General features: G+C 39.0%; 1 protein-coding gene across 1 annotated transcript; it reads left to right on the top strand.

Moving 5' to 3' along the window:
- Positions 1-21077, top strand: LOC127663496 (ankyrin repeat domain-containing protein 13D-like). The gene is made up of 16 exons (XM_052155096.1): positions 1-833; positions 927-1062; positions 4523-4647; positions 5729-5774; positions 8581-8724; positions 8812-9001; positions 9244-9310; positions 15594-15675; positions 15859-15920; positions 16549-16679; positions 16801-16958; positions 18726-18839; positions 18921-19093; positions 19349-19428; positions 19523-19744; positions 20557-21077. The coding sequence occupies exons 1-16, from the start codon at positions 750-752 to the stop codon at positions 20618-20620; spliced, it is 1878 nt and encodes a 625-aa protein (XP_052011056.1). The 5' UTR covers positions 1-749; the 3' UTR covers positions 20621-21077.
- The last annotated feature ends 745 nt before the right edge of the window (positions 21078-21822 follow it).

The following is a 21822-nucleotide window of genomic DNA, read 5'->3' as shown; positions in this document are numbered from 1 at the left end:
CGCATGTGGAGGGCAGCAGCACAGCCTGCATCCAATGCATTTTTCACATGGACATGGATGGGAATTAGGCCCCTGCTTGCTTTCTACGCTTGGTTGGTGTGCATTATCCCTTCTGATCATTACAGTCCGATTCAAATATGATGACAAGAAGTCATTTTCTATATCAGAGGCTTATTTTTGTTATTACATCATCTGCGGGCTCCTCCACCAGCAGCAGTAGCCTGATGATGAGTCTGATGGGATGGAAGCTATCTGCTAACTCAAAGATGCTTTGCAGTAAATAATTCTCTAAATCCTCCATGCTCTCGATTTTACATCATTTAACGGAACGCCGTTACAGTTTTACCGATCGATCTGCAATCGTTTCAGATTTAAATAAGGATATATATATACGCCTGGCAGATATATGAACCTAGCTTTGCTAGCTAAGCAGCTGTTGACAGCATATATTCAGCAAACAGAGTCAGGGCGGTAAAGAGTGTACATGAGACATCTGGAGTCCCGAGGGAATGATTTCACTGAGCAGATTAAACGACACCTCTCGACCGCTTTATTGAATCAAATGCTCTGTTCATAAATAAACTGTTCGTAAATAAACGCTCGTGCATCCGATTGTTTAGATGCAAAGTGACCACTGCTCAACAGACTTCTCCTTAAAAAAAAAAAATATCCAATGACCAAAAATACCCCTTAACCGCATAAAGCAAAAATAAAACAACAACTAAACACTTAAATCCAACATCATTGCAATGGCCGAAGAGGCGTTTCCCTTACATTATCTGGTGTGGAACAATCAGTTTCTAGAACTGGACCGAGAGCTTCTTAAAAAGCAGGTACATTGAGTATTTTAGTGTGTTTATGAATCTTAATTGGCGCGCTTTTCCTATATAAAGCTGAGTTTGTATGTCTTAATGTGTGTATTATAGCATGACATGGAGCGACTGGATCCGCGTGGGCGGACGCCGCTCGAGCTGTCCGTGTGTCTCGGGCACTTGGAGTCCACGGGCGTCTTGCTCAGACACAACGCAAATCCTACACACTGCAACACACAGGGATGGACAGGTACATTCCATCACTTAATATGTTAAATTATGACGAAAATACTGTCATCATTTACTCATCCCTATGTCGTTCCAAGCCAGTTTGTCTTTATTCCGTAGAGCACAAAATGAGAGAATTCACTACACTTTTCCATACAATAACATTAAATGGGCACGAAGCTCTGGAGCTCCAAAAATGACAAAAAAGCAGGACTTATTCCAAGTCTGCATCCATACAATAGCATTATTACATATACATTGTACATCAATGGTTCTAATGACTGAGAACGTTCCAATGTTCAGAAACGAATGGATTTTTTTGCAGAACGTAACCGAAAATGGTGTTTCGGAATGAAAACGTTATTTATAATTGTTGTTAACCATTTTATAATAGGTTTGTTTAGTTCAGATAATTTTATTTCATGGAACCAATGTCTAAATGGTTTATCATGGACCATTTTTGTAATTACAGTAACCACTTGCTGTTGCTCATATAATGGAGGCTTCTCTCTAGGGATGGGCGGATCGACACTAAAGTATTGATACTTCCGATACTGATGTGGTATCAAGAATATCTATCCTCGCATAAAAATATAGATTCTGAAGGTTTTTAAAAAACACTAGTGATCTTATTATTTAGATAACAACATGATATGAATGCATCTCATAAGCGTAGAAGTGGAAAATAATAATTATATGAGTGAATTGATGCATGACATCGGAACAATTTTTTCTTCCACTTATCATGACGTGCAGAAATGCTAAAATACACCAGCAGTCAGACAGCGCTCATCCTTTCAATAATAGTGCTTGTTCAAAGAGGGAGCAGTGCTTTCCTGAGGTAATGACAGAGAAAACAGCATCTGGAGTTATTCACACACGTCACATGTATTATAATGGACTTGTGTGACCATTTTTACTGGTTTATTTAAATTGAGGTGTTAAAACATTGATAATGATCTTTAATCCTCGTTAATAAATGATATCCTTATGAAATCTACCCATGCATTTACTGTAGTAATATTTTGTTAACCATGACTGTAGTGACCATGTTTTCTTTCTTTTTGGCTGTAACCAGGTTTTTTATATTATTAACCATGGTTTTACTATCGCACATCCCTACTTCTCTCTTTTTAGTTGAACATAAGCATGTGCTTTGATTCTAAAGGAAGCTGTTGCATCACACATTTCTTTGCCTTCATGCACATTGTGAATGAAGCCTTCTGTGACATGCTGAAGTCCTTTAAGACAACTATGTACATATAATAACTACGTATACATGCAGGTTAATCGAAATACAAGAAACATTTTGAGGTAAAAAGTAATTTCCTCAGTTGTTTCCAAGATTTCACTGAATTATTATTATTAGATACAGTTTGATGCATTTATACAGATTTGATTCTGCCGGGTTTTGACCGAGAAGCAGATTTGTAATGAATACAAATAATATATTTTTTTAATAATGATTAAATGTTTAAAATAAAATCATCTGGCCTGCATTAGATAACGTTTAGTCCAAACATGCACAAGTAGTATGTACATGCATGCAGGTGAGAGAGATTAATGGCTATTTTTTATATTTTATTATTTTGGGGTATATAATTAATGTTAAAGGTGCAGTATGTAACAATTTTTATTGGCTAATGTGTGAACAGCTTGTGATGCAACTTAAAAAACGTGCCCTTCCCGGACTTCCTAGGTTGCATATTAAAGCCTGTAGACTGATTTTCAGGCGAAGGGAGCAGGTCCATTTTGCCGGGAAAATCCAAAGGATGTGAAGTTTATGCGCGCTACCAAGAGCCTTGCCTCAGGCAGTAGCTTATCTTCCGCTATTCAACAGTGACAACAAACAGTTTGCAACACTAGGTAATGTTATCTTAGAATCCAGCAAATGTCCAGCTCCCAGCACAACACCGACTCCTACTCAAACTCAGAGTAAGCCAAAAAAATAATAATTATCTACTGAATCCCGTCTGGCTAAGTGCGAACGTGATTATGGTCGAGCGAAAACTAGAGTGAACATCGGCAGGGCATTTGATTCCTGGACGGACTTTCATTCGTTTTTGGGGATCAAAACCGACCCTGAATTGGCGTTCTTCTTATTGGACAGCTAAACTTGCATAACAGCAAAGCATGTGAAATATAGTGCCATAAGGATTGATCTGAAATTTTATCTAAACTACAACAACACATGAAATGCATGCTAGACAATGTTCAAGATAATGCAAAAAGACACATTCATTAGTGTAACATAACTTGGTTAAAATATATACATTCTATTATTATATAACAATAGCGCATCGATATCAAAATGACAGTTGTGATGGAATAGCATTAATACTGATTTGTCAACATATTTATAATATAGTCTATTTTATAAACAGCTACTGTCATCATCCACCAAATTTAGCTAACAGCTATTGATAAAGGTGGCTAGCTAAAGCCGACATGGCATTTAATTATGCTACCTCATCTGTCAGCATGATGGCGGTGAATCACATTCAGTCTCTTTGTACGTTACATTATTGTTTTGGTCGATGCTCGATCGCGTCCCTATGGAGTGCGTGCACGAGCATGAGCAACAGGTAGCTGGCTGCAGTTCACTTAATGGCCCTAGGTGTCATTAATAATGATTAAAAGGGTTTCTGAATCTTACTGTACATTTAAGAAAACAAAGACATTATTGTATATAGGCTACTATATACTTTCTTGTTATACTTATGTGGATTATTCCCCCACATTGGAAGAAAATTAAATAGCTTATTTACCCTTATTTTGGTTAATGCAAGTCCCTTATTTTGCACACACAGAGTACTGTCATTATTAATCGTTCTTTGATTTTGTTCTAACTGGTTACCAATTGGAAAGTAGGTGGCGGAAAGCTGGAAATGGAATGACTAAATACTGTTTCTGCTCATAACAAACCAAAATGAAAACAATACATTTTTTTAGTCCCTGCTCATGTGTCTCGTGACCAGTAATCATTTATGTTAAACCAGGCACTTTGTTTTTGTTTCACTTCATGTTTTTTGAGGCCAGGCTTGAATGCGCACAAGCACCGATACGATTTGAGAGCTGCGACAGAAGGCAAAATTTTAAGTGGCTTAAATTTCTGTCTTTTCCGTACCTAAAGCTATTGTATGGTTTGAGAAGACATGGAATATAGCAAACAAGTTGTATTGACTACATTTATGAAAATGTTATGATGCTTTTTTGGAGCTTGCAGCCCCAGTCCTCCTTTCACCTTCATTAAATGGAAAAAAAGCTGCCAGGACATTCTGCCAAATATCTGCTTTTATGTTCCACAGAAGGTAGAAAATCATACAAGTTTGGAACGACATGATGGTGAGTAGATGATGACAGAATATACATATTTGGGTGAACTTAAATTCTTTAACGTGAAGTTCATTCAGCGTGTGCATCTTCAGTATGCCATTTGGGTGCATGCAGGTGATGATGGCAGTGTTGAATTATGTGTGCAGTTTTGCAGGAGGCAGTGAGCACTGGAGACCCCGAGTTGGTGCAGCTGATCCTTCAATACAGAGACTTTAGAAGAGCCACAGAGAGATTGGCTGGTATTCCTGAGCTACTGAGCAAACTAAGACAGGTGATACAGATAAACACATTGCTTGACAGTATGCACTTGTATGAAGTCATCTTTGATCCATATGGCAGCAAAGGAGGCATTTTATATCCATTGGGTACATCGAAGGAGTTCTAATATCTCTAGAGAGAGAGAGAGAGAGAGAGAGAGATCTATTAGCATTCCCATTCATCTCAATGGCAATTGCTCAGCTGCCACATGCAGCCTTAGAAGTGTTAGATCTTGATGTTGCCATCTTTACTTCATGGGTAGTCAGAGGCACAAACATTTATTTAACCAATCACCTGAGCCATAAATGCCATGTGACTGATCACTCTATATTAAAACTTTTTGCCACAGACAGGGAAAAAAGTCTATTTCATGCTGTTATGAGGCCTCCAAAAATTTTAGATAAGTCCAAGTTAAGCTTAATCGATAGCATTTGTGGCATAATGTTGATTACTATAAAAAATTATTTGAACTCGTCCCTCCTTTTCATTAAAAAAGCAAAAACCGAGGTTACAGTGAGGCACTTACAATGGAAAAGAATGGGGCCAAGTGATTTCATCACACTAAAATCACACATTGTTTACATTGTGTGGCTGTACTTTTGAAACTTTTTGAAAGTATTTTAACATTTACGGATTGGCCCTATTCACTAAATACCTCACTTTAACCTCGATTTTCTTTTTTTATTAAAGAAAAAGAGGGATGAGTCAAAATTATGCCACAACATTATGCCAAAAATCCTGTCGATTGAGCTTAACTTGTATTGAACAAGTTTTTTTTTTTTTTTTTGTGATTTTTATGTTTGTTGCAAAAAACATGCTTGTCAGTATACCCAGCTTTTTTTGAATGGCCGTCAATAGAGAAACATGCTTTTTGCCTGCAAAATGTTGTCATTACGGTTTCTACCAGCAGGGGCTCGCTGTAGCAGCTATTCAGCCAAATTTTGGATAGATCCAAAAACCTCTCATGAACTTACAAGGGAGAACATTATTTAAAGCATTATTTAAGAAAATAATTCATCATCTTCCCTCCAAACACACTATTTAGTTTAGGCATTTATTCTGAAAGCATATTCATTTGTTGTCTGGCTTTGCAGGCACGTGATTTCTACGTTGAGATGAAATGGGAATTTACAAGCTGGGGTAAGTTTTGGACCACAAAGCCACAAATACTTTTCACTGTCACTGTAAATCACCCCTGTCTTACCATTGACAACCAGGGGCCGGTTGCATAAAACCTTTTTAGACTAGTCTTAGTAGTTTGTCGTCTAGAATTGTGGTCTTAACGTAATGTAAGACAGAGCATCCCTAGTTTAAACATTGTTTACATTCCATGTTTCCATGGAAAATAACTGTCAGCTGCCCCAGTGGGGGCTTCAGTTGAGGTCTTAATGGTGCTTGAGTTGAGACTCAGTAGAAGACTTTGACTGCTACGATGGTAACAAAATTTCTTGCGTTTTTTATTATTTGGGTTAAAATGACTAAATTTGTTCATTATAGTCAATTTTGAAGCATTGTATTCCTCTAATAAGCAAATATTTTTAGCGAATGAAAACTGTATTGAGTGTCCACAGTCAGCGATTTATTTTTAAATCGTTGGCTGCACCTGAAACCAAAGGTAGCAGTCTTGTTGCCTCGCTGCCCTATCAGTCAATGACTCAACAGACAGCGTTTGCGTATGAAGGTACCTCCAGAAACTGATTCCGGACAGGCTAATGAGGCAGCATGCAATGAGGCAACACGCCAGCAACTGATTAACGCCAATGTCCACTAAAGGTAACGTGTCTGGTTGATCTAAATGTTCTAATAATCTAGAACAAAATCAAGAGAGTTTTGCCGATAACCAAGTGTGTATTTAATTACCGCTATACTACTTTCTTGCTAGAAATGGAATCAGAAGTTAGAAAAGTTAATAAAAACATACATTTGTACACAAATTGACTATCAACTGCCTCTTCGGCCGCCATTTTTTTTCCTTCAGCTCAAACGTTGTGGAACGGCACGCACAGGATTGTGGAATTTCATAGGTTGCGGAGGATACATCTATGCTGCCTTTAAAAATCAATCCATTAAAATTATCTCAGTTGACAGGATAAGAACATTGGATTCAGAGATGCATTGGTTCCTTCCTACCTTTCGGATATATATATATATATATATTACGGTTTTGTACTGTTGAATAACAAATGAAGATAAAACTTATTTAGAATAACCACTTCAGATATATAAATAAATAAATACAAATGTCCAACATTCTTTTGAATGTCCATGTACTAAAATAAAATATTTGATGCCATGAATGTGTCTTCATTTACAATTGTTTTGAATGGCCATTGAAAATGAAGCAATGTGAAAGCAATTTTACCTGGTTGCACAAAGTAGTTCGTTAATTTACCTGATAAACTTTCACCTTTTGCTGACCCTTTATGCTTCGCAGAGCGAATGTGTGCTTCTAAATCACTGGCACCTTTATTAGCAACCATCTAAGTGCCATCTTTACATGTCATACATTCTGCTTCCCACGGATCTCCACCTGGACGAAAGCATGGGACTTTTTGTTGCAAATCTTCTGTCAATTTTCGTGAACTTTCGTTTGGACATTGTTTCCAATCAGCTTTAATTTGCTGCTGTCAAGCAACTGTTTGATGCTGAACACAACGCTTTGCAAGTTCCCGGAGAGATTGACAGGCAGGAATTTGGCCAATAGTTGCTAAAAGCCTCTTAAAATTGACTAATTGGTGTGCGAGAAGGCGGGACTTACAAAGAAGGGTTAAAGCAATGCACATATGCGTGCACACACAAAGAAGTATTAGACCAGATTCACACCATAATGCAAGTAAAGCCGAATCCCGGATATTTTCTCAAATTTAGAAATCCCGGCCGGATGCTTTTTAAGGTCCGAAACAGAGGACATATGGTCACCCTAAAGAACGGTAAATCTCAGACTGTTATTCGCGTACCCCAGTTTGGAAAACAGAAACACTGATATACAGAAAGCAAGCAACGAAGGTTCCCCATCACTGAAACGGAAGACTTCAGTCTAGCACGAGCTCACTATGCACTCTCGCGTAAACTCCCATTATAATCACTGAATCTAACTGCCTAAACTGCTAAATGAATCTCTTGTTTACATCGTATCTGCACTTTGTTGTTTATGATGAGAGAATTCACAAGGGTGCAGAATTCAGTCAATGAGCGCACGCACTGAATAAACTTTTTACATCCCTCCGTCTCCCAAAAATCGACTATCATTAGCATGCGAATTTGCCAACTAGCTTAAATAAACTTAATTGGCCTTATCTAAAATTTCCTACATCTTACCTTTCACATGGCTCGAAAGCGCAGACTCTCCCATGGTGAAAAGCTGCAGATTCTTTTTGCAGACTTTACAGGAGGCTACTCGAGGATTTGGTCCTCATATTTTTCGTTCTCAAGCCAACACTCATCGAAGCCGCAACCTCCCGGCATGTTGTCATCTCCCACTCTGTTCCATCAGAGGGCGCACACCATAAAAGACTGGCAGATCACACTATAGCCACACGCGCAAGCTCGTATGGAGTCATTTTCGTTTTACGCAAAAGCAATTAGGCTTATTTTATTTAAAAAGTGAACTATTCAGTAAGATAGCAAATTATTATGAAAGCAATGCAATTACAATTTCAAGCAGTTTCGAGCACTTTATCCAAAATCCAAGCACTTTTCAAACCTTGAAAGCACAACATTAAAATTTAAGCATTTTCAAGGATTTCCAGCACCCGTATGAACCCTGCTTTGTTTTATGCAACAGGCTTTCTCTGGCGGCTTGAGCTTGTCAGACTAATTGTTAGATGAAGTCTTTTTTTATGCAACTGGCTTCTGAATTGTAGCTTTAACAATTTCAGCACCACAGACATGGACAGCTCCTGCAGACAGCTGCTTCTGCCACTCATTTGTCTCTCTCTCTCCCAAGTGCCTCTCGTGTCTAAGGTCTGTCCAAGTGATGTGTATCGTGTATGGAAAAGTGGTTCATGTTTGAGGGTTGACACCACTTTACTGGGTTTTGAGCACATGACCTGGCTTAAGGGACGCCGCAGCTACATATTTAAAGGTGGAGGTGAGTCTGTAACCCACACACAGGTAGGATCTACTGATGAAACACTTGCATATATTTAATGGTTAACTTTTATTGTGTATCATGTAGAAAGTGGTGCCATGGTGATGGAGGTGGACCACGAGAAGCAGGTGGTGTATACGGAACCACTCTCTCTGTCCCCACACGACACTCCATCCCTTCTGGCTGCCATGCTGCCCTCACAGGAGAACACGGCTCAGAGACTCACCTCTCCTGTAGTGTCCACTCATCTGAACACACGCAACATTGCATTTGAGAGGTACGGACCTCAATGCAATCTGCATTGCATTTCAGAAATATACATTATGTAATACCTATTGCCTCTGAGAGGTGAGAAGTACACATTGTGAAATTATTTTCTTGAAGAGACAAACTCTCTTAGGTTCATCGACTGCATGCAATACAGACAGGCCCACATAGAAAAGCTTTTCAGAGATTTATTAATTACTCTGTAAGTCTGCATGGAACCACACATTAATTCCCTGTTCTTCATGACTGTAGAAATAAGTCTGGGATTTGGGGATGGCGCTCAGAGAAGACAGAGGTCGTCAGTGGATATGAGGCAAAGGTGAGTCTGCTGTCTAGAGTCTAGCTATTATGATGCTAGTGAAACTTTGTAGTATGGCACTTTTCGTACAAATGTCTCCTTAAGATGATTCGCTTATGTTTTCCTCTTTTGTAAGTCACTTTGCATAAAAGCGTCTGCCAAAAGAATAAATGTAAATGTACATTTAAATGTATTTTTCCTCAGAGAATGTCTAGTGCCCTAAGTCATGATGTAGGTCATTGTCAAATTATTAATATTTTTTGTTGTTGCTCCTCAAATGTCCAACATCTTGCCACCCAAGCCTTTATATGTATACTAGGTAAGACTTTACAATAAGGTTGTATTTTATAACATTAGCTAAGTACATTAGTTAACATGAACTAACAATGTACTTATTAATCTTGGGTAATGTTGATTTCAACATTCATGAATACATTGTTAAAATGAAAAGTTGTATGCTTTAACATTAGTTAATGAACTATGAACTAACAATGAACAGTTGAATTTCATAAATTAACAAACCAAGATTAATAGATCTAATAAGTATTGCAAATAAAATATTGTTCATTGTTGTTCATGCTACCTAATACATTAACTAATGTTAATAAATAGAACCTTACTGTAAAGTGTTACTGGATATTTGATCATTAGTAGCAAATTAGGAGTCACAAAATGTGTTAAATGTTTTATCACCATCATCACTAGTGCCCAAGCATTTCTGGTCCTAAGATCTCTTGCATAAAGGTTTTCTGTTAAAACACTCTTAAAGGGATAGTACACCCATATTAAGGGATTATGATGATTAATGGAAAGGCAAGAACCAGCCTGACAATATAAACAACATTTAATTAAATTAAAAGACAAACACACATGGGGCAGCTGCCCATAAATGCTCTCTCTCTCTCGCATCACCATCCGCAGTCGGCCTTTATCCCTCTCGGAGGCTTGATTAGCCTGATAAAGGGCCGGGTGTGTAGAATCACGACCTGGCCCCACCCTCTGCACTGTCACAACCCAAAAATAATTTACTCACCCTCATGATATTCCATCCTCATGAGCTTTTTGTTTCTGTTTCAATGCCTTGATTTGTATTGTGCTTTGTCTTGTGTCTTTGCTGTGTGGAAGTGTAGTTCTTATCGTCCTTCCCATCAGAAGTTAAGCAGGAGATGCACCATGTTCTAGAGGAGATGCTTTATAACTCAGAAGAGCTAGATATGGACCTGCATTGCTCTCTGATACCTTCGTGAGCATTTGTTTCACAATGTGTACTCCTTTTTCTGCTTACCCATTGGACTGTGGGTACAGTGGATTTGACGTCACATGCTTGAATTTAAAATGAGAAGCAAAATCTTGAAATTCTTTGGAGCTATAGCATGGGCCATTGTCACTCATCGCAACATTTGGTGTACCATGCCTGGCAAATATGGATTTAATGTGCTGCATGACACATTTCCTTGAAGCATTGGACAGCAGAGCTTTTTCTGGATTGCTGGAAAAGTAATCAACTACCAGCACATAATCCTTCCCATCGAGATAAAATAGGTCGGTAACCACTTTTTGCCATGGATACTTTGCTTGTTTATTTTATTGCTTAAGACAAATTTCACATGCACTGACTATTTTTTCAATGTCTGCATTCAATAAGTTTAATCTCTGGATATCCTTTGAAATTATCTATGCCAAGATGTCTTTCATGTATCCTTTTAGAGCATTTCTTTTCTTAGCACTCGTGGAATTACAATTCTATTCTGCCTCAGAAGACAATTTGCTATTCTGAGCTCAGCTCTGACATTGTAGAATTGCTTGCATGAGTCTCTAGCCCAGCCAATGTTCAGGTTTGAAATCACATTCTGCAACACTGCATCTTTTGCCTTTCCTGTATTATCTGTTTGGATTTTTGATCAGACATTGGAAGTTTTTCTGCAACCAGATTTACATGCATTTCCACATCAATTTCTGTAGAGCTCACATTGTTTGACTCACACATTGATAGTGCACTAGATGCATCTGGTAGGATGAGGTATTTCCCTAGAGTATACACTAACTCGTAGTCAAATCTCTGTAATCTCATCATCAAAAATGTATTGCACGGTGGCATATCATTAACATTTTCCGAATGATGGCAATTAAAGGCTTGTGGTCAGTTTCTGCTGTGTATGATGTTAGGCCATACATATAATCATGGAATCTTTCAAATTCAAAGACAAGTCCAAGACACTTTCTCATTCTGAGAATATGTACATTCATATCATTGTGGGCCATTGTCCTTGATGCATAGGTTACTGGTTTACAGTTTTCAGCACCTGCTTGGAGTAAGACACTGCCTAAACCATCTTTTAATGCATCTTTGGAGATTTAGATTTTCTTGAATGGATTGAAGTAGGTTAGAACAGGTTCTGTAGTCAAAATGGTCTTGAGCTGTTTCCACTCTTGTTCATGCTTGCTTGTCCATTTGAATTCACTTTTGTGATTCAACAGTTCTCTGAGATTTAGTATAAATTCCCCTATGAAATTCACCACTCCCATGATCTTCATGACACCTTTCTTGTCTGCAGGACTCTGCATGTGCAAGATTGCCTGGAGTTTGCCTCTGTTAGGCTCAACACCATGTGTGGACAGCTTGTCACCTAAAAATTAACCTCAGTGACACCAAACTGACATTTTGCTTTGTTTAGTTTCTGTCCATACTTTCTAATTCTCTGAAACAACTTCAAAGGTCTCTCATTATGCTGTTGCATGGATGATCCCCATACAACAATGCCCTCCACATAGACACAAACTCCATCCAGTTCTTTGATGATGTTCTCCATGGCAGGATGAAAGATTTCAGAAGCTGAAACTATGCCACAGGAGAGTTTCAAGAATGCATATCGTCCAAATGGCATATTAAATGTACAGTATATGATATTATCTTCATGCAGCTTCAACTGCCAGAACCCCTGAGAAGCATCAAGCTTACTGGTACTTGTTATCTCTTCACGCTTGTGAATCTGATAATGTTCTCTTTGTATGTTCGCATTTAAATCTCGAGGATCCATCCATACTCTCAGATCTCCATTTTTAGTTTTAAAATAGACCATGGAGTTTACCCAATCTGTTGGTTCCTCTACTTTCTTGATGACTACTAGAGTTGTCATGTTATCCAGCCCCTTTTTCAATTTGAATCTCAGCAGTGCAGAGATTCTTCTTGGTGCATGAATTACTGGCCGTGCATCATCTTTGAGTTGAAGCTTGTAGGTAAATGGAAGAGCTCCAAAACCTTTGAACGCATCATTAAATTTGAGCACAATGTCATTTGCAGTTTCTTGCTGTGCAATTTCCACATTATGACTGTTAATGCAGTAGAGACTCTTAACCAGTCCTAACTCTTCACAGGCGTTCCCTCACCAAGGAGAGAGTGAAGGTCATATGGTACTACAACAAAGAGCATGTGATGAATTGTATTTCTGACAGATACTTTGTGTCTGCATACACCTTGAGTTTCTATTTTTTGTCATTGTAAGCTTTCAGTGACACAGGATTCTGCTTTTATATCACTGATCAGGTTGGCTTTGGCTCCCGTATTAATTTTGAATGAGACAAAAGTTCCATTAATTTGTAAGGCTATAATCCACTTTGTCTTTTGATGCACTGTTCACATCGGAATCATTGAATATTTCTGCCTCTTTGTTTTGTTCAGTCTTTTTTGCATCACCACTGATCATGCCCACAAAAAAGTTTCAGACAAATCTGTCTCTTCTACAGGATGCTCATTTGTTGTTGATTTAAATGTATTCTTGGTGAAGCATTGATTGGTGAAATGATTCATACCTTTACATTTTGCACATCTCTTTCCATTTGCAGGACATTGCTTTGGTTGATGTTCTATGCCACATTGTTTAGAATTTAATTAATCCTTTTCTGTCCTCAGTGTAGCTCTTTGTTTTCTTTCATCATCTCGTGTTTGAGATCCACCTATGGGAAAAGCATACGCACCTGACCTCTGCAGAAGCATCCAATTGCACAAAGTCTGGCTTGACAGACATGAGCGCATGTCCAATGTTGCTGTAAGGCCCCACCCTTACCTGAGGGCATAAAAGGACCTGTACACGTTACTTTCCTCAGTTGACATTCGTTCTCGGGTCCTCTATGCAGAATATTCGCAGCTCGACTGGTTTTCACATTTTGCTCTCACTCAACAATTTATAGAAGGACGCATCTTTGGATCAGCCTTTGGCAGGTGTGACTGCCAAAGAAGTTCTGTTCAGTTTGCTGATTTAGTCAACGACGCTGCAACTCTGGGGGACTCCCAGACTTTGCCTTCTCTCAGTTGGGCTGACCAAACTGAGGCATTTTCTCAGAGAAACTTCCCATCTTGGTGTTTCTTCCTTTGAGCACGAGTCTCCTGGCTCTGGGGAGGATGTCGACGCTGTGCTGGAGTGCTCGGACGAGGAGGCGGCCATCCCTTTAGCCCAGGCTCAGCCAGTCAGTGGTTTGGCGGTGTTGTTGCACGCCATCCTCATCGAGGTGTGTGAGCGAGCAGCCACTTGGCTCAACATCGAATGGAGATGGCCCTCCAAAATGCCCCCGATCAGGAGAGAGAGGGATGTTTATGACTGGAAACTGTTGGGGCCACCGCCCGGCCCCAGGAAACAGCTCCTGTCCATCCTTCCAGTGAGTGTAAAGCACATTAAGCACTATTGGAGAGACCCGCTTGACCTTAAGCACGGTCTTGCCAGCTTGGAGGTGAAGGATATGCCCACCCCCACACACACACACCATCGAATTATCAATAGCCATACACCTTAATTCCTTGCAGGGAGGTTTGCTTGCCCACCCTCCCTAACAATATGGACGTCTTCTCCACCTCTATTTTTCAGGGCTCGTACAGAGCGTTTGTTCTCACCGTTCCAGCTCTGAATGTTTCCTTCCTTCTTTCGAACCTTGAGGCCATCTCAAGGAAGATATGGTTAAACATTTGGAGAAGGGCAAACATTTGTAGAAGGGCTCCCCTTCGTCAGGCTGTTCAAGCCTCCGGCTGTGCTTTGGCTCTATCGGTCACGGATGAATGCTCACTGTGGCTGAATCTCTCCGGTCTGTCCAACAGCAAGAAGAGGTGCATTGTGGGAGTCCCAGTGGAAACTGGACAAGCTCTTTTTGGTCTGGATGTCGCCATCATGCAGCAGCTCTGTGATGACAAAAAGGAGGAGGCTTTTAAATTGTCTTTCCAGAAATTCTGTGCCCCACCAAGCACCCACTGTACAGCCTGCCCAGGCCCCGAATATTGGTTGTTTTTACCACAATGCTGCCCGAACTAAACCCACCAACATGCAGCCTAGTCAGCAGCCTAACCCACCCCCCCAAGCCCTGGGGAAAAAAGTCCTCTGCTGCTGCTGCATCCAAGAAACCCCCCAACCTAACCTCGTCCGACTACAAAAGAACGTAGCCTGCCTGATGTACAGATTCAGGGGATTTTGAGTCCAGGCTCCCGGGTTGCCAGCCCCATGGACATGAGTTCGGACTTTCTAATCTTTACTCCCAAAAGGAGGAAACTCTCATTCATGCATCTACTGCTATCTAGGGTTTGTAACAGAAATGACTACTGATCACCACACATACAACTCCAGTTGTTAAATGAATGTCTTCTAAAGTGACACGATCACTTTTGGTGCAAAAAAGATCCATATTTAAGTTATTTTTTAACTCTAAATCATGCTTCTGGTCAGCTGTGGAATGCATGTGTGATGTAATCACATTGGCACGTGAAACACTTGAGATCTGAGGCATGTGCGACACACTTGGAAGAGCAGCGCTGTTTACAAGTGAGGAGGAACGCTGTACAAAAGCTTTGTTGGTTTTGGTTGAGATCTGTTATTATCGGTTTCTTTACTTGCAATGGTGCATTTTTGTGCTGACAGAGTGATAAGATAAAAAGTAGATAAATATTTATCTGTATTGCTTTAGAAGACATTAATTTAACCGCTAGAGTCATATTGATGACGTTTATACTGACTATCTGTGTTTTTTGGAGCTTCAGAAGTTTAATCACCATCCACTTGCATTTTAAGGACATTCTGAGCTAAGATATTTTTCAATTTTTCTTCAAATGTGTCCTGGTGAAGAAGGGCAGTCACACCTGGGATATCATGAGGATGAGTAAATAATGAGAGAAGTTTCATTTTTGGGTAAAAACCCTCTTTAATATAAAGTATAAATAGTCATATGATTCAGTCAATGCATTGTTGAGGAATGCCATTGTTGCATACTGAATAATTCACTGTGAACAGTTGCATTTGTTCTTTATTAATGTAGTTTTTATCTGTAGGTTTACAGTGCCAGTAATGTGGAGTTAGTAACACGTTCTCGGACAGAACACCTCTCTGATCAAGACAAATCTAGGAGTAAAGGTACAAACACACCCATACAGATAGCAAAATGTGCAGAGTTAGTGTCTATGCTAAATTTTCATTTAAGAATGCTATAGCAAGCTATTTGAAATCACTTGTAGCATATATATTAACATTTTTATTTCTCTCCTGTACTTTTTCAATTTAATTGCTACAAACTCCTGTCCTCTTATCCATTGTCAGGATCAAGAACTCCTCTTCAGTCTTTCCTCGGTATTGCTGAGCAGCACATCTCTAGTACTGGAGTGAGTAACATCTTGCTTACTACTAGAAGGTCTGGCTTGAATTGTCATGGAAAACCTGGGAAATGTCAGGGAATCTTAAAATATGTTTTCTAGGCTTGGAGAAGTCATGGAAATTAAGAAAATCTTAAAAGTCATGGCAATTTTTGTAGCAAATATATCTATTTTTCTAATTTTCCTCTTTTGTTAAATATTTCATGATCTAGGAAGGTATTGCTCACGTGTAGAGTACAACTGATGCCGCATTTCTCAGTGAATACTTCTTTTGAGTCATTTGCAAATCTGTCTCAATCCCAAAACATTTTTTTTTAATATATACAGTATTCACAAATGCCTGAAAAGGTCATGGGAAACGTCATGGAAATGAATTGGTTATGGTTGGTTGATTGACCTTAGTGATTCACTCTGTTTGGATGAAAATACTTGTATTGGATTCTTCATGTTTAACAGTGAACTTATTTTTCATTCATCATTAATGTACTCTTATATTTCACTTAAATAATTTTATTTGTGTGATCTCAAGGTGGCGTTTACAATACTGTGCTTACTGATGACAGAATTGGTTTGTGACTGTGTTGATACTTTATTTATATCTTGACAACACTGATTACTTTGTTTATTGTGTTTGTAGAGTCAGGTGTCTCAGTGCGCTAGTCCCCATAATCCAACAGCAATCACAGCAGAGGAGTACTTTGATGCAGAGTTTAATCTTAATGGCAGAGACATTGGGCGGCCCATTGATCTTACCAGCAAAGTGCAAAAGTACTGTCTCTATAGCAACCTTAAAGTGCCTTGATTTGAACACTTTTTGTCCAGGTTTCTGTACGGCCCAGAATATGTGTAACATGTTTCAGTAATTCTATCTACCTCTATTTTATTTTAGGTTTAAGGCCAATCTGTGGTTAAGTGAAGCTCACCCTCTCTCATTGGCTGAGCAGGTGACACCCATCATTGACCTCATGGCCATTTCTAATGCCCACTTTGCCAAGCTGCGTGACTTTATCACTCTACGCCTACCACCTGGCTTTCCTGTAAAGATAGGTGAAAAGAAAGGACATGTTACAGGGATAGTTTACCCAGAAATGGAAATTCTGTCATCATTTACTCGACCCCATGTTTTAACAACCCCGCATGACTGTCTTGCCTCCGTGGAACACAGAGGGGGAGCTGTTTGGCAAAATTATATACTCAGTCACCTTTTACCTTCATTGGATCCACCTTATTATTCAACATTTTCAAACTTAAATGTGGACCGCTTCTGGTATAAGCCACCTCTAGCCATTTCAGCATTACAAAAATAAACATTTATGTTGCTTTATATTGCAGACTGGCAATATACACTCACTGAGCACTTTATTAGGAACACTATGGTCCTAATCAAGTGCCCAATGAGGTCTTCTTCTGTTGTAGTCCATCTGCCTCAAGTTTCAACATGTTTTGTATTCTGAGATGCTATTCTGCTCACTACAATCATACAGAGGGGTTATCTGTGTTATTGTAGAGTTTTTGTCAGCTCAAACCAGTCTGACCATTCTCCATTGACCTCTCTCATCAACAAGGCATTTCTGTCCACAGAACTGCCACTCACTGGATGTTTTTGGCACCATTCTTTATAGATTTTAGAGCCTGTTGTGTGTGAAATCCCAGGAGATCAGCAGTTACAGAAATACTCAAACCAGTCCATCTGGCAGCAGCTATCATGCCATGGTCTAAAGAACTAAGATCAAATTTTTCCCCATTCTGATTGTTGATGTGAAAAATAGTTGAAGCTCCTGACCCGTTTCTGCATGATTTTATGTATTGTACTGCTGCCACATGTTTGGCTGATTACATAATCACATGAATAAGTAGGCGTACAGGTGTTCCTAATAAAATGCTCAGTGAGTGTATGTCAAAAAAATATCATTCATTAAAATTTTCATTTTCACACTGTTACATGTAGTTTTACAGTTTGTCACATTTTGCCATTGTTTCTATATGCACTGTTGCACAAGCAGAATGGATGGGAGATCAGGCACTGAAACAGTCAGTTCAGTCCACATGGCTACCATAAACTTTTAGAAAATTGTGAAAAAGAGGAGAGGGCAACGGGGGTAAAGAAGCTTGACTCAACAATACATCTTCAACTTTCATTACACCAAAATTGCATCTCGTTTTATCTTGGCAAAATAATACACATTATTCTCTCCTTTCTTGTCTGAAAACATTCTTTCTATTCGGTGTATAGTAAACAGACTCACAGGTCTTGCTTTCAGCAAATAAATAAAAGCATCATTGGAGGTTATGCAGGAACATATTTACATGGAGACAAGAAAGACTGCATTGTCGCCCTCTTGTTAAAGTAAGAAGCAGATTTTATTATTGTCTCCTCAATGCAATACACAGCAACAAGTGAATGATCTTCTTACTCTTTTACTGTAAATGCCAACGTTAGAAAATGATCCGACATTAGGATATTATTCTGCTGTACATCCTGATGTTGTGTGATAGTTTATAATCCTATATCTGTAAATTCTGGTCTTATTATCCTTCTTGTATTTACATTGCGGTCAGTTACAGCGGAACTTTGCCACACTTGCTGGAAATATAACCGCTTGGTTCCGCGTTGCAAAATAAGGTGAATAGAAAAAAGAGGGAATGAATGGTGACAGATGTTCCACAGAGGAAAGTCTTACTGGTTGGAACGACATGAGGTTGAGTAAGTTATGACAGAATTTTCATATTTGGGCAACTATCCCTTTCAGTATTTTCAAAGAGTTCTTAATAATGTTATTATCTTAACGCTTTTGTGCTTTTGTACTTCCTTAGAAATTCCTCTGTTCCATGTATTAAATGCTCGTGTAACATTCAGCAATCTTTGTGGATGTGATGAACCAGTTAGTTCTGTTACTGTACAATTGCCACAAGAAACCACAGAAGCTGGTATGGACTCCTCTTGTTCACTTGTTAAGTACTGATCACTGCAACTGTGCTGGTCATTCACTCTCACCCCACTGCTCTCAGGTGAGACACCTCCCCCCCTGCAGTGTGAAGTGGACCCATCTGTGTTTGAACCTCCCCCAGAATACACCACACTTGGCCCAGGCCGCAGCGAGCCAATGAGAGACGAGGATGATAATTTACTTCAGTTCGCCATACAACAGAGCCTCCTGGATGCAGGAACAGAGAGTGACCAGGTATTTTTAAACCCTTAAAGTATGTGTTGTATTAGCCCTGGTTTACATCAATCTGCGGCCACCATAAAGTCATATCATTAAATCTTGAATCATGTTTTCTCTCACTTACCTGCTATTTACTCCTCTATAACAGTCAGAGCTACAGTGTGGTTTACACCGTCAATATTAAAATATTAGCAGAGATCCACTTTGCATCATTTCCGCCACTGATTTCCACTCACTCTCATTTTCTTTCTTTCCTGTCCATCTCTGTAGGTGACTGTATGGGAGGCTCTCACTAACACTCGTCCAGTTTCTCAGCCTCCACTTTATGAGGAGGACTCTCAGCTTGAGAGGTGTGTTTATGTGCAGCGTTGAGTGTGAGGATGCGCATATTTGACGGTTATGAAATTTGAATGGTTGTTTTCTATGTCTCTCTGTGTCTTACAGGGCGATTCAGGAATCTCTGTCTTTGTCACTGACTGGAGGGGAGAGTGGAGAGTCATCTGGCCCACCACTTTCCCTGCCTGAGCCCACCCTCAACTCGCCTCCGTGTTACAGCTCATTGGCTGAGCCTCGAGCTCCAGGGGCATTTGCTATGGCCAGTAGTTTTGATGAACAGCTACGCATTGCAATGGAGCTTTCATGCAGAGAACAAGAGGAGTTAGATAGGTACTGGAGTCAGTTATCACATCTCTCGTGCACGTCACATAAAGAGAACTGTTTGTAAGCCGTGTAGACTTGCTGCCTATGTAGAGAATTCCAGATCATTAATTTTTTTTAAGTTTCATGACAAGATGTTGCCTTAGAACAGGGGTGCCCAATACGTCCATCGCAATCTACCAGTCGATCGCAAAGGCAACGCTGGTAGATCGCACAAAATTTTAATGTACTTTCGTTAAATTTTAATGAAAATAAATATAATGTATTTCCTTGACGAGTAAATATTGACCAGGCAAGGTTTTGTTTATTCAGTTGCCATGACAACTAGGTTTGCGCATACGCGCCTTCCAAGGACTTCTGAGAACAGAGCACGAAATTGCGATGCTTCTGCCCGGATTATGCAAAACTGTCTGATTCCATTCAGTGCAAGTCATCAGAATAAGGTAAATGCCCTGGCTATTGTAATCTATTGTGCTGTAGGTGTTTTGGGTTTTGTTTTAAAACTGAATGACATCAACATTGAACATTATTATATATTTTTTTATTAATTAGAAGATGAATTCCATGTAGGGATACATGCAGTAGTCCAAACAAGCATTTTCTTATTTTAAATGAAACCGTGTATTTTGTAGTTGGTAGATCTTATTGAGTTGGTCATTTAAAAGTAGATCATCACACAAAAAAGTGTGGGCACCCCTGCCTTTGAAGGTAGTTGCATATGTAGACAGTAAACAGCGAGGCGGCTCGCTAGGTTTGAAACAGAGCTTGTGTGTTTCCTTATTTGTCTCAGCTAATACTATTTCTTTATTTGTTCCCTAAAGGAAGAGGAGGGAAGAGGAGGATGAGCTGGAGAGGATACTGCAGCTGTCTCTTACAGAGAAGTAACTGTAGCAATGCTTGATGTGGGTTTAAAGGGATAAATTATCGGTTGTGTTTTTTTTTCTGCAATGTTAAATTATTCTTATTCTAGATGAATCGCTCTTTATTTATTAAAAAAAAATAATAAAGATAGAATAGAAAGAGGAATCGGGAGAGTGTGTGTGTGTGTGCTAAGACAGAAGCAATTCATGAGAGAAGAGAAACAGAAAGAATTTGAAACAAGGAACACGGCATGAAAATGTGATATTCTCTCAATTTTACTGTCTTTTGAGTGATAAAAGGTCTTCAGAATTTCAACTTCTTTGTATCATGATACTGAAGAAAATGTGAATATAAATGATGAGTATTGATGACTATGATAATGCATAAAGGGAAAGTACTGAATATATTATTGCAAAAAATAATGAGTTTACTTATGGTGGATGCTAAAAAATATGAAAGTATTAAATGTTGCTCAAACAGTTTCACAACAATGAGGGTCTCTTTTATGATTTTTCTTTTGTGTGCATGAGAAAGGGTCTGCCAAGATCTACAGAGGCTAAACAAACTATCAAACTTGCACAATTTAATGTCCAAGGAAACCATGTACGGTACCTTAAAGGTGCTGTAAGCGATTTTGTTTTCATGGAATAGTATGCAAAAATGTTCCTACTCCTTTAAAGATATTAATTAAATAAGTGTTTATAAGACTGAAATCTCCAAAACCGTTGGTCAAAATTATGATCAAAGAACATAAATTAAATCAGCAGTAACATTTGACAACAGTAGTATCAAAAATGGAGCTTCTCTAGCCCAGATAAAGCTAGAAATCCTTTTTTTTTTTTTTATTTCTGGCTAGTCCAGCTAATGCATATTCTTGAGTTGATTGACAGGCCATATTTGTCTCTAAAAGGTGATTAGCACTTTCACATGTAAGGTCAGAACTTCTGTTTCCACATCCACCATATTGGCTGTTCCAATTGCTCCCATTCATTTAAAAACAAGTGCTCCATCTTGGGCTTAATAATCATTGGCCATATCTAGGGAACAGAATGTCATGGCTGAGGATTTGAATGTTCCAATTAAGGAAATTGTAACAATAACTGTATGACGATGGTAACAATAGACTGAGGAAAGAAACTATATTCACCACAAAATGTTTGTACTTGTGCCTGAAGTGGATCATTTCTAAATGTGCCATATTTTTGTTTGGATTAAGAAAAATAATA

The sequence above is a fragment of the Xyrauchen texanus genome, chromosome 23 (assembly GCF_025860055.1).
Source record: "Xyrauchen texanus isolate HMW12.3.18 chromosome 23, RBS_HiC_50CHRs, whole genome shotgun sequence".
NCBI classification, from domain to species: Eukaryota; Metazoa; Chordata; class Actinopteri; order Cypriniformes; family Catostomidae; genus Xyrauchen; species Xyrauchen texanus.
This window is presented reverse-complemented; position numbering and strand designations above follow the sequence as displayed.